This window comes from Betta splendens, chromosome 5 (assembly GCF_900634795.4).
Source record: "Betta splendens chromosome 5, fBetSpl5.4, whole genome shotgun sequence".
NCBI classification, from domain to species: Eukaryota; Metazoa; Chordata; class Actinopteri; order Anabantiformes; family Osphronemidae; genus Betta; species Betta splendens.
The window spans coordinates 19,902,200-19,915,691 of record NC_040885.2 but is presented as its reverse complement, the minus strand read 5'-3'; the positions used below and the strand labels follow the sequence as shown (position 1 = coordinate 19,915,691).

The 13,492-nt window shown below is 47.3% G+C and overlaps 1 protein-coding gene across 3 annotated transcripts in view; it reads left to right on the top strand.

Annotated features, from left to right (window-relative positions):
• dag1 (dystroglycan 1) overlaps positions 1-13,492 on the top strand; it is a 26,960-nt gene extending 13,468 nt beyond the window's left edge. For all 3 annotated transcript variants that reach the window (XM_029150193.3, XM_029150196.3, XM_029150195.3), the window contains exons 2-4: positions 2,022-2,675; positions 9,512-9,970; positions 10,053-13,492. In XM_029150193.3, coding sequence (XP_029006026.1) covers positions 2,295-2,675; positions 9,512-9,970; positions 10,053-11,864 — 2,652 coding nt within the window. In that variant the 5' untranslated portion in view covers positions 2,022-2,294 and the 3' untranslated portion in view covers positions 11,865-13,492. The remainder of the gene's footprint in view (positions 1-2,021; positions 2,676-9,511; positions 9,971-10,052) is intronic.

The window sequence follows — 13,492 nt, the reverse complement described above, 5'->3', positions numbered from 1 at the left end:
CGGAGCAGGACTCATTTAGGAGGTGCAGCTGAGTCTTGGAAACAGGAGGTGTCCTGGTCGGTGTCTCCAGGTGGTCATCTATTGTTAGGCGCTATTGCTCTGCTTCCCTTTAGTTCTCCATCTGTAAGTTGACAGTGCCTCGTTATCCTGCAGCAGAGATGGCTAAGTCCTTTTATAGCGACTCCCCCGCGATTGTCAACTCTATTGTCACACAATGAATAGACGAGCTGTGTTTTTGATAAGTGATTGAGTGCAAGGACGAAATGGAACAAAGTGGCCTTGACGGTTTTGGAAAATGTGAGCGAGAAGGTGCGGCAGTTCAAGGCTCTGGAGTCAGGGAAGGACTGGAACAATGAGACGGGGGATAGCTCATCAGACAGATTGTACTGCAGCCTTTCACTCAAGCGTTAAAGCGGTAATGGTGGAGCCAGTGACAGATATAAACTTGAACAAAGTTGCGATGAGAACCTTCCACAGGTTAGAATAGGATACAACAAATTCTTTGTTTACAGCAGCAGCATGACGGACGAGAAAGAAAAAGTAAACCGCAGTAGAAAAGTTGTGCAAAAGGAAATAACGGTAATAATAATGCAAGAAAAATACCAGTAAACAACAGCAATACCAGTAAAATACCAACAGAAAGGGAAACCAACAGGTCATGACAATAGTGTGTCACTGCAATGCTGTGTTGTCCAGTCTGATGTCTGTGGGAGCAATGGCCTGCAGCAGCTCCTTCCGGCCTGTGGCTGTAACAGTGTGGTGCTGAAGGAGCTGCTCAGAGCCTCCGTGTGGTGCAGGGGTGGAGGCGTTCTCCATGATGGATGTTAGTTCACCAGCATCCTTCTGTCCTCCACCTCCTCCATGAACAGTGTGCAGCCCAGGACAGAGCCGGCTTTCTGAACCAGCGTGTTGACTCTCTTCCTGTCTCTTCCTGCACTGCTCCCCCAACCAGCACACAGCTCCATACAGGACCACTGAGGCCACCACAGTGTCATAGAAAGTCCTTAGCAGCTGTCTGCTCACACCACAGGACCTCAGTTTCCTCAGCAGCTGGAGGCCACTCTGGCCCTTCTTATGCAGACTGTGCTGTTAGACCAGTCCAGTTTAACGTTGAGCCCTGGATGTTCACCGCTGTGTGTGGTGGAGGGGAACTCCTGAGGTCCAGAACGAGCTCTTTTGTTTTGCTGGTGTTAAGGATTAGGTGATTATTTTCACACCAGACCATGAAGTCAGTGATGACCCCCCCTGAACTCCTGCTCGTCCCCCCCCGATACACCTTCAACAATGGCAGTGTCATCAAAACTTCTTAAGGTTGACTCTTAGGGTAAAAGCTTCACCAGCAGGAAAACTGATAAAAAACTGTGTTGTGTCTAAAGGTGAGGAGGCCGAGCCTTCGGCTGGTTAACACTCCTGTGGTAGTTGGCACTGCGCTGGTTTCACTCTCTGCTACAGGGTGAATGTCGCAGTGGGGGTCTTGCCTTTACTTAAATGAAAGTCCTCCAGGGAAATCACTTGTGTTGTGACACACAAGCCCAAGCAGGAGGGGTCCTCTCCTCCATGAAAGACTCGGCGAATAACAAACCCAGCGTTCATTCCATCACACACTGAGTTTGACCCCTCTCACAATGGGGAAGCCAAGCATTCCAAGAACGCTTTGACTGATGGCCATTTTTGTTTTAGCCGTGTCCCACTGTAGATCACCTTCACTCTGGCTCATCCATCTGTATGAGCTTATGGAGGAGACAGAGTGAAAGTAGGAGAGGAGATGAAAGGTTGTAAGAACTAGTCAGATTACTCCACAGTGTTGATGATATTAACCCTCCAACCCCCAATTATAGATTCCTTCCCACAATGAGATTTGTGTGGCACGACAGGGCTGAACTTATCAAGGAGATTGACTTTTGATTTAGTGCAAGGCGCTTGAAGTTGAGACGTCCAGTGATATGACTGAATATCCAAAGCTACATCCTCTGAAGCAGCTCCACTAACCGTGTCTTCTGTCTCTTTGTGTCGACCCACAGATCTCAAAGGATCTCAATGGGACAGCTCAGCCTCTGAGGGTCAGCACAAAAGGCCAAAGGGGAAGTGGAAGAACAAAGCCAAGGGAGGAGGAAAAGTAACAAAGGAGAAGTTGGATCAGGAGGCACCAGGCAGAAGAGTGGGAGGAGGAGGAGGTTTGAAAGGAGGGATCTGCCGCCAGGGGTGCATGCTCCACCCCACAGACCCCTCCCCCACTCCCACATCCTCCTTTTTATTTTACTTTCTGCACTACAGACAGGCCCACAAAAGGCAGAATGCACAATAGGTTAAGCCTGGGATGCCTCGTGGCAAACAGGGGCCTCGATGTGAGACTCCTCTGGACTAGAACCCTGCTGCTGGGCCTGCTGCTTACTGCGGCGGGCTGGCCGCCTCCTGCGGTCCTGGCAGACGTGGAGATCGATGTGCTGGGCGAGGTGATGATTGTGGAAGCAGGAGAGCGCGAAAGAGGTGGAAGGAGAAATGAGTTGGAGGCCTCCATGCACTCCTCACTCCTTCAGAACTTCCAGGAGGCCACGGAAGGCGTTGGGAATGTGGCTCCCGCCGCCTTCCCAGACTCCTCAGCAGTGGTGGGTCGGATCTTCCAGATGAAGGTGCCAAACAAGATGGAAGACGTTTACCTGGGAGAAATTGTCAAGGTGAGTCTGAGCATTATTGCTTAGGTTCACTGTGAGGGAGGTTTTGGCTCGGTGAACGCCTCCTGTAGGAAACGTGTTGCAGCGCAAGCAGCCCTGAGGCAGGGTGATTCTGGAGCAACGTGCCTTTTTAATTGTGCTGCATTTTCCACTTAGACCAGTTGTCTGTAAAATGAGATGTGTGTGAGTTGGTCTGAGCAGACTTGTGGGCCTCCTCCTCTAATATGGTTTCCCCCCTGGCTACACATTTAACTCCTCCTCCTCCATCTCCTCGCATCTGTCCTTATCTAATGGTTCCTGACACTCGTTGTCAGTGTATATGCTACTACAGTGTCGCACTTCATTTCTCCTCTTTTCTCGCTCCCTTTATCTCCTATCATCACATTTCAGCCATTTATATCCTGCTGCTCGCTTCCTCCTCCTCCCCTGACTACATCCTTTGGCTTTTAAGCCCCCCCGCCTCCTCCCTCCCTGTCAAATCACATCAGATGATATCAATCATGTTCCCCAGTGATAGCAGCATGAAAATCCTCATTTTTTAAACAGCTCTAATAAAAGTGGAGCTCGTCAAATTTGCGTTTGGGAAAGATTCAGAGTTAGCCGGGTTATGTTCTGATGTACTGGCTGTCTTTCCACACGGTGGGTAGCGTTTTTCTGCTCCTCTGTGTTTTAATAATCCTGATGTTTTGGTGGAGGAGGCCACAGGCTCCGGGTGGTGGCGTTCTGCTGGCGCAGTGTGTGCTTAGCGATTCCAAGCCAGGAGAGTGGGAGCGCTCACATACGAAACGTGCAGTTGATCACATGACGTGTTTGACAGTGGAATGGTTGGTTTAGGTCGTTGGGGGAATGGTCCCGCTGGGTCGTCATCTGAGATGAGACAAGGAAGGGGAAGTTGGTTTTCACCATGTAAACATAACTGCTGGGTGTTTTTCTCAGTGTAATCTCTGCTTTCATTCGCTCGTCTCTTCCTCGCCCTCTTTTCTCACCACCTCATAAACTCTTCCTTCCTTCCTTCCTTCCTTTCTTCAAGCCTGATTAGGTGTCAGATGAAGAATGAGACTCACCAGCTTCTAGGAGCTGTGGACGTGACTCCCCCTCAGGTATTTCGAAGCCTGGTGCTCAAGGTTGTGGAGCAAAAGGCCAAATCAATTTCAGAGCTTGGTGTTGCACTGATGCTAATGGCCTTTCCTTATGAAAATCTGCCAGAGTTTGAGTGGTCTCCAGCTCCATGACAAACCACCTGCCTGTTCACCTTTACTGAGCCGTCTGGGTCTCGTTGCTGAATACACCAGCTTTTATTCATTGAGGAGGAGCTTTAACAGGTCTGAGAGTTCAGAAATGGAGTTCATATGGTTACAAACAGGGCATTTCTCTGGCTTTTACCACGGCTCACACCACCACTGCTCTCAGACCAGCGTACCAGGACAGAATGTGGGAGGGGAACACTGATCCACCACCAACACGACAGCCGTCAGCTGCCTCTTGTGTGATGCAGGTGATGGAGTTGCAAACGGATGGAGTCAAATGCAAACATTCCAGTAACGCTGCTGTTGTGACTCTGTGTAATCGTTTTCAGACCACAATAAATGAGCTTGCTCAGTTTAATTTCAGATTTCAGTGTGAGATCCCAGGTACTGCATGTAATTGGGTGCTTCTATGGAGCTAAACTGGGGTCAAATGTCTTAAAAGCGTAATTACACAATTTGAAACTGAAAGCTTAAAGTGTATGTGAAGTTTTCCAATCATATTTTCATCTTCAGTTTTTATGTTTTCGAGTTTCGAGACACGTTGTCTTTCGGAACTGTGGGAACTGGGAGAATTTTGTTTGCAAGTTTTTAATTGCCTACCTAGTGTTTGATGCCCATTTTGTCCAAAACAAAGACAAGTAAATACTTTTTATAACATATTTAAAACTCTCTTCATAACAAAAACTGTTAAGTCAAAAATACTGCAGCTGGCGTGTTTATGTTGTAATGATTTTGCAACGTGGTACTTTTGTACAGTCACAAAGTAAGGGGACGCAGCACTGCATGCGCTCAGTGGAAACTAGATGATGCGGTAAAACTTTTTTACACAATGTATAGTAGCTTTTATCTGTCGCATCTACAAACAAATGGATACATCTAACTAATGACAGGGCGGGGAGAACTCCTGTAACGAATGCCTGCTCGACTCTGATGGGCCACAACACCAAGCTGACAGCCGGACGTCCCTGGACTCCCGCATCGGACTGTTCCTGTCAGGCTGCGGCCGGTGGTGACACGTGCTGGGTAACGTCTGGGGGTTGTGCTACTGTGGGAGCAGCTACAGCGGCCTGAGCTGTACTGTGTGATGGAGCAAGTTTCCTCGCTCTTCGATCATTGCAACGCATCAATCGTCTCGCATGATGATGATGTTTTCTGCGTACTGTAAAGTTTTGCCTATGAGCAGATTCAGCTTATTTCTGACACTTATGGATAATATCTGCTACATGTTTTCCAGTGGTAGTAGCAGCATCGCCCCTCGAATCAGAACGCTTCTGCCCTTCTTCTGCCCTTCTTCTTTCCTCGCTCTCTGCTGCCGTTCTCCGTCTGTCTTCGAGGCCTGCAGCCTCTGTCTGTCCCACTCCCACGTCCTTTTCCAGCTGTTATCGTCTGTCTTATGATGCAGCCCAGTGACTTTGCTGGTCTCTGACAGGACACGCTGGAAAGGAGGCAGCTCTGAGTAACCGAGCGTTCAGACCGCTGGTGTCCTGTTGCTATGTAATTACAGTACATACAGTAGACAAGGATTCACATGCTCCAAATTACAGCTCGTTGATAATTTGCTGTTTCTCAGTTTGAGGATTGAGTTCGATGTGTCTCTGCTGGAGCTAGTGATGCCTTCATGTCAGTGTTGGATTTCCATCTGACCTTTAGCACATAATTACTGCCACTGTTTGATTCCCTAAAGACAGACGAGTGTCCAGAACATCTCCCAATGTTATAGTGTGTCCTGTCTCCTAGCAACCGTGGGTTTTGGGCAGGCTGCTCTCGTCGGTTTTCTAGTGAGCAGAGCCATATTTGGCCTGAGGGCTGCAGGAGCAGATTATATTTAGATGCTGGGCACTGGCATTAAACTGGCCTGATGAGGCAGAGTCACACTGAGCAGCTCGTTGCTCGTGCCAAACAACCAGATATGGCAGAGGAGCAGACGTAGCAGCTTCATGGTTATGTTGCTTCAAATCCTTAATAAATTTGTTAAGCACTAAAGTGTCCAGCTTTGGGTTTTAGTGGCCTAAAGCACCTCCTCACTTCAGCAGTGACTCCTCTATACATCTTTAGTGTCTCTGATTATCCCTGAGCAATGTGTTTAAGGTTTAATGGTTTGGGTCGGCACTATAGCTCGTTAGCCGGATGAAGATAGCTAATGTTTTATTCACACAGCATCACAGAAAGAAAAGGAGATAATTGGTGACCCAGGGATGAGAAGGAGCCCGGTGGAGCTGTTCAGTGGGAGGATTCAGAGTCTGTCCACAAGTGTGTTCCGTCGTAGCAGAGTCCTTTTCTTTGCAGGTCAGAAGAAATGATGGGAACTTAACTTCGGCTGACACGTGCTTGATTGTCAAACGTTTCCCCCATTGTTGTTGTGTCACAGTGGATTTAACCGTGCGACTGGGCCTGAAGCTCTGCTTTCATTTTCCTTCTGCCTTTGTTGTGCTTCATACTTTGCACCGTTTGTAGAGAACAATTCAAACCGTGTGTTTGTTTCTTGTCTCTACACAGACTCTGCTGCTTTTTATGCTCTGTCAGTTTCTGACAAATCTCACGAGAATGTGTTGAGGGCGTCTTCTCCGCCTGTTTGATTACTGTATTTACGCGGGAATATACACTTTTTTTTGTTCTGGACATTTGCTGCTTTTCATTGTTTTAAGTGACAGTAAACTAAATGTTGCTGCTTCTGGACCAACACCTGACCCTGAGGCGTTTGCAAAGCCTCAAAGCTGAATGATAATCAGAAAGATTTAGAGCATGCGTTAGTGGTTGTAGGTCCGGCAGCTCATTGCACAGCGTTTGTGCTGCTGAGCCTATTTGGTGAGTGTCTGTTGATGATAGTGAGTAATTGTGGTGGAGCTGCAGCATTAGTCAGAGCTGAGAGTCTGGGGAAAACAAGCTGTGTGTGTGTGTGTGTGTGTGTGTGTGTGTGTGTGTGTGTGTGTGTGTGTGTGTGTGTGTGTGTGTGTGTGTGTGTGTGTGTGTGTGTGTGTGTGTGTGTGTGTGTGTGTGTGTGTGTGTGTGTGTGTGTGTGTGTGTGAGAGAGACGTACACACACGCGCACACGTACACACGCACACACACACACCTGGAGTTCCACTGATCCGTTGTTGTGGATCGAGGCTGTGGCTCGGGCCTGAGCAGGCAGCATCCTCAGGTGCTGGGCTACAGCTCTACCGGTGATTGCAGGCATCATTTGGTTATGACTGTACGTGTTCAGGGCTGCAGCTTGTGTCCTTCTCATGGATCGGATCTGATCGTTCTCCTACAGCTGCTAGAAACCGTTCCATTTGTGGGGATTCACATCCATTCATCATTGCTGTGAAGTGAACTTGTCAAACCTCATGTTCCACTGGTCTCATGCTAGTTGTACCTTGAGAGGTTTGTAAAGTAAAGATACAGCAGATGGGTCACATTATAAATGTGTAGTGTTTTTCTGCCTTCAGTCTACGGGAAGAGATTCTGCTCACATTTGAATCTGCTTTGCCTGAACTCTGCTGATCCATTCAGGGTGAATGTGGCAACAAATGAATTTTTAACACAGTAAAATGGGTTGTAAGATGGATTCGCCTGCCGTTGCCCCACCCCCCGCCCCCCCAGTGTTTCCATCCATCCCTCTATTATCTCACATTTTCCAGTGGAAACACTGGCCTATGCCAGTGTTTCGCTGTTTTCTTCCCTGCTCTCCTCCCTCCTCTCACTGGTTGTCTTCACTCCCTCAGCCCTTCTCTCTTCTCACCCCTCTCTCCCTATTTTTGTAACTCCTCTTTTCTCACCATGTTCAGTTTCATTTCACGTCCAGTCATCATATTACAACAATGTGCCCTGAGTGCACGTCCTCTTGCTTCTCTATGAGACTTATCTGTGGAGCTGTGGATTGGGCCCCTCCAACAATGGCCTCCCTTCTCCACGTCCTTCTCTTTTCACAACAATGAGCTGCTGCGAAGGCTGATAGACTTGCCTGAGCCCTTTGTGTGTGTGCGCGTGCGCGTGGTGGCCCAGACCACTACTACTGACGTATTGTGAGAGTTATTTAGGTTTTAACAGGCAGGATGAGTTAGGGTGAAGCCTCCAGTGTAGTGGTGGGAGAAGGCTCCTGTGTTATCAGATAGTTATCTAATGGTTATCAGTTAGTTTCACTGCTGGTAATGCCCCTGTTGCTGATATGGCAGAGGAAGGTAAGGATGGGCATAAGTCTCCTAGAGTGTCATGGCTATCGCTCATATAGACGTCCCAGCCAGTGAACTTCATTATGGCCCCTTTATGGGGCTGGGTCTGGATCTGACTATAGCCAGTTTAGCATTCATTGCATGATCGTGTCCACTTCAGGAACCACATTACTCAAAGCCCGGTGTGTGTTGTGTGTTCTGGAAGGCAAATAAGACCAGTGGAAAAGTCCTTGTGAGGAAGGTTATCACAGAGCACCCCCCCCCCCCCCCCCAATTCCGGCATTTCCCAGGATCTTTGCAATGACTTACTGTAGTGTACTGCGCTAACCTTCCCAAAGGTGTGGTGCTGTTCGGTTGTCCCAGATGAAACAAATGCTGTAAATATGTCCAGTGGTTTTGTCAGTTTATTATTTTTTACTGAACCAAACATATACAAAACGTAGTAAGAACGTAGTAAGAATCTACTAAAGAATCTACTAAAGAATCTACGAGGATGACTTCATCAACGTCCTTCAGACTTAACCATGGCAAGAGACAAAGAGTTTCACATTTTCAAATTAGATCAAATATAACATTTAAAGACATGTCACTTAGTTGCTTGCTTTTTTACGGGCAAAAGTGTACTTTATTTACTCCTACTGTAACTCATGTTAAAGTTTCTCTCATGTTGGGGGACAGAGCTGTCGTTATCTAGTTGGACTGAATTGTACCATGAGGTCGTCCTACAGCAGAAAGCAGCGAAATGCCCAGAGAAATTGAGAAAATAAGCTATGGAAAAAGAAAAGAGCAGGAAGATAAATAAAAACAAATGGAAAAAGCTGTTTCCACCACTACTGGCAAAGGGAGCACGTCCAAGAACTTTCCGGAACCAAGAGGCCTGGGGAGGTGTTTTAGGGTTTACTTCCCATTGGTGAGGGGGTCGTTGTTGGTTGTCCGGCTCTTGGTTTGTGCATGTTTGAGTTTATGTAGGTGGCCACATGTGTCCTGTGTGTCTGAGGGAAATGCACATCAGCCTTGTGTGCATTCCCCCAGGCGCCGCCGTGTGCTGGTTAGACCATTAACGATGTGTCTGGGGAGCACTGCCTCTACATAATTTATCAACTAGGATTTATTAGCCACAGAATTAACTGGTAGGGGCTGGGCAGCGCAGAAAGCATTTGTTCTTGTTTTTGGATCTGTTGTCACTGATGCATGATCCTTCAGCCATTGAAGTGGCAGAAGTAGTAGAATTTTATTCAGTTTAAATCACATTTCAGGCTCAGTCTATGCTTGTGTATACAGAGCAGGAATGAGTGAGAACCTGCACAACCCGCTATTAAACATCATTTAGCTGTAGTGAATCTGTTACATTCTTTATCTGGGAATTTGTCTTGAATTTTTGAAGAATGTTATTTAACCTTATCTACTGTATCTTCACATTCTCTTCTGTTCCTTACAGATTACTGAGATGGGCAAAGATTCCCTCCCTGCGTGGCTGCACTGGGATGCCGACAGCAGAATCCTGCAGGGTCTACCTCTGGAAGAGGACAAAGGTGTCCACTACATCTCTGTAAGCATCAGCAATCACAGCACGTCCTCGTCTTCAGAGGTGTTTTCTATTGAGGTTCACCCTGAGGACTATCTGGATGTGGATGGAGCCCAGTTTGCATCCAACCAAGCTTCTGCTGAAGATGACATTCAGCCATTCATGTGTGGCAACGAAGAACCAGTCACAGTGTTGACAGTGATTCTTGATGCTGATTTAACCAAGATGAGCTCAGAACAAAGGGTGGAGCTGCTGGACAACATGAGAAGCTTCAGTGAGGTGGGACTCCAGCACATGAAGATTCTCCCTGTTGTCAACAACAGATTGTTTGATATGTCTGCGTTCATGGCTGGTCCAGGAAATGCCAAAAAGGTGGGTCCATATGTAAATGCTAAACAGGTATATTGTTTTCTGAATAAATGGATGATTGACGCATTTCTCCATGTGGCTCCAGGTGGTAGAGAACGGTGCTCTGTTGTCCTGGAAGCTCGGCTGCTCGCTAGACCAGAGCACTGTACCAAACATCAACAGTGTTCAGGGTCCTGCAAAAGAAGGCACAATGTCAGCCAAGCTGGGCTACCCCGTAGTGGGATGGCACATTGCCAACAAGAAGCCCCACGTTACGAAGCGAGTGAGGCGTCAGTTAAACAACACTCCTACACCTGTGCTGACGGTGCTTCCTCCAACTACCGCAGTGGAGCCTCCAGTCAGGATTATCCCAACACTCTCCTCTCCCACAATAGCTGCACCAACTGAAATCTCTGCTCCCCCGGTGAGAGGCCCCGTTCCCCTGCCAGGCAAGCCAACAATTAGAGTACGTGAAAATATTGGCCACACTCCGACGCTGGGACCTCCTCAACCAACGAGGGTGATGGAGACAACTAGCACGCTCCCTATTCAGCCAACCATGACCAGGCCTACTCGCCCGGAAGCTACTGCCATACCTACCATAAAACCCACCAGGAAACCTAAGAAAACCACACCAGTGCCCATAGAACCAAAGACCTCCACCGCCAAGCCGTCCAGGCGCACCACACCTTCACCTGGCATTGTCCCAGATCCATACAATGAGAAGCCAGTCTTGCGAAATGCCATCGATCAGGTCAGTGCCCTTGTTGGCACCTACTTTGAGGTTAAGATTCCATCTGACACGTTCTTTGATAAAGAAGATGGGACAACGGACAAGCTGCGTCTCACCCTGAGAAGAAACCACAATGAAGTGGTTGGAGAAGGCTCCTGGATACAGTTCAACACCACCAGCCAACTTCTTTATGGTTTGCCTGATGCCAGCCATGCCGGGAAACACGAGTACTTCATGCAGGCTACTGACAAAGGCGGGTTAAACGCAATTGACGCTTTTGAGGTTCGTGTGAGTCGCTGGCCCATTAACGATAAAACCCCTGTTGTTTTCACGGCTCGGTTAGAAGGTGATCCTCGATCAGTAACAAATGACATCCACAAGAAGATCCTTCTGGTCAAAAAGCTGGCATATGCGCTGGGAGATCGCAACAGCAGCACAGTGAGTCTACGCAATATTACCAAAGGGTCTATAGTGGTGGAGTGGACGAACACAAGCCTCCCACAATATCCGTGCCCACGGGAACAGCTCCGAGCCATGAGCAGGACATTGGCCAGTGATGATGGAAGACCCTCACAGACCTTCAGCTACTCTTTGGAGCCTGAGTTCAAACCACTGGATGTCAAGGTAAAGGGAAGAGCCAGCTGCAGAACAGTTTCCTTCATCCCACCAGGAGAGATCGACATACCGGAACCTCCAGCTGTCACCCCAATTCCAGGGACAGGTCGGCAGAGCACAGATGATGTCTATCTCCACACAGTCATACCTGCTGTGGTGGTCGCAGCTATTCTCTTGATAGCAGGTATCATTGCAATGATCTGCTACAGAAAGAAAAGAAAGGGCAAGTTGACGATAGAGGACCAGGCCACCTTCATTAAGAAGGGCGTGCCCATTATCTTTGCTGACGAGCTCGATGACTCTAAACCTCCACCCTCTTCCAGTATGCCTCTCATCCTCCAGGAGGAAAAGCCTCCACTTCCGCCCCCTGAGTACCCAAACATGGCCATGCCAGAAACCACCCCCCTCAACCAGGAGCTGCTGGGGGAGTATACAGCTCTTCGGGATGAAGACCCCAATGCACCACCCTACCAGCCACCCCCCCCTTTCACCACTCCCATGGAGGGCAAGGGCTCCCGTCCCAAGAACATGACTCCCTACAGATCTCCACCTCCCTACGTCCCCCCTTAAGACTTGTTAACCCTCCCCTCACGTGGAGGGAGAGGATGCCTGAGGAGCTGTAACAGTTTCCATTCTGGTGTTTGTCTGCCTGGACATTTACAGAGACATGATACGAGGTGCTAAACTACAGAACAGCTACAGGGGACTTCTTAGGGTGGGAAATTAGGAGCTGGGTGGGGTTTTAGTTCGGACAGATGGGATGAGTGATGGAAACAGCTGGGAGGGACTACTACTGTCCCAGTGGTAGCCCATCTATTACAGTGGCCTAAGACAAATTCTCGTCACATTGGCTTTCAGGTCAACCAGTTGGTCAGAAGCTCCTACGAGAGACGAGCTTTCCCTTTCCAGCATTTCATTTGTTTTTGGTTTTGATTTAGTTTTTGTTTTTTTATCCAGGATTTATTTTTGTCTGGACTGAATGGTTTTTCTAACAGCATTTTTTTGCCTTTTTAACGATACAAGAAGACAGTGAATTGCCTTCAGACCACTGCAAGCAGCGACTCGTGAAGAATTCAAGCTATCGCGAGGATCTCGAGGCTGAGGCGTCCGTTCACATTCAGTATGTTTGCCGTTTAACACTAGTTTGTTTCTATCCTTATTCACAATGTCTAGTTAAGTTGACAATAACAGCCTAGAAAGAGTTAGAGATGAATGAGTATTTTTAGTTTCATTTGTTTTGAATTTCATTTTATATCTGGAGGATGTTCTGGTTGTGCGATATTCCTGGTGGTGGATGAAGGAACTGCCTCCTAAAATAAGCTGGAAGCTTTTATTCCTGACTGAACATGTGACTCCGTACCCAGAGCAGATCTAGGCACATTCTTCATTTCAGTTACATGAGGTAACAGGCTCAGCTGTTACTGCCCCTTTTTTACACAGCACAGACTTGTACTTGAGCAGGAACAAAGCTTGCAGTTTATTTTGGACTAGGGATAATTATTTTTTTACGTAACAAGGCAGTTCCTCTCTCCAGTCAGAGGACAAGTGTTGTGCCATCATGTCCCAGCTGGGACTGCACAGGTATTTACATTTTAGAGGTCATGAAGGAGATTTACAGCAATTAGCTCACTGGAAAAGTGTCACCTAAAATCATATTTCTTTATGTTTTTGATACAGCCTCAAAACATTTAATTATTGAATGAAACATAATCAATAATTAGTCTTCTGTGATTTGTAAAATTGTAGCCTAGAAATTTAATTATGATTTAATTATGTATTTCTTTTTTGTCTCGGGTCGCTTACTTCAAGTGTTTTATGTTCTCGTGTGTGTGTGTGTGTGTGTGTGTGTGTGTGTGTGTGTGTGTGTGTGTGTGTGTGTGTGTGTGTGTGTGTGTGTGTGTGTGTGTGTGTGTGTGTGTGTGTGTGTGTGTGTGTGTTGCATTTAAAGATGTATCTCCACTATACAAAGATCAAATGATTCATATTTTATGTAATCAAAATTTATTTTTATGTCCTTCTGTTTGCTGATGATTTTGAACTGAAAGTGACCCTTTGCAATAATAATGTAGACCACACAGCGGCTGGTCGGCGCGACAGGAACCTCTGTCATGTTGGCGGTTTTGAATGATGCCAAGGCTTTTTTGCTTATGGAGTGTGCATTGTCATAATAAAACCAACTGGTACGATTAAAAACGTCA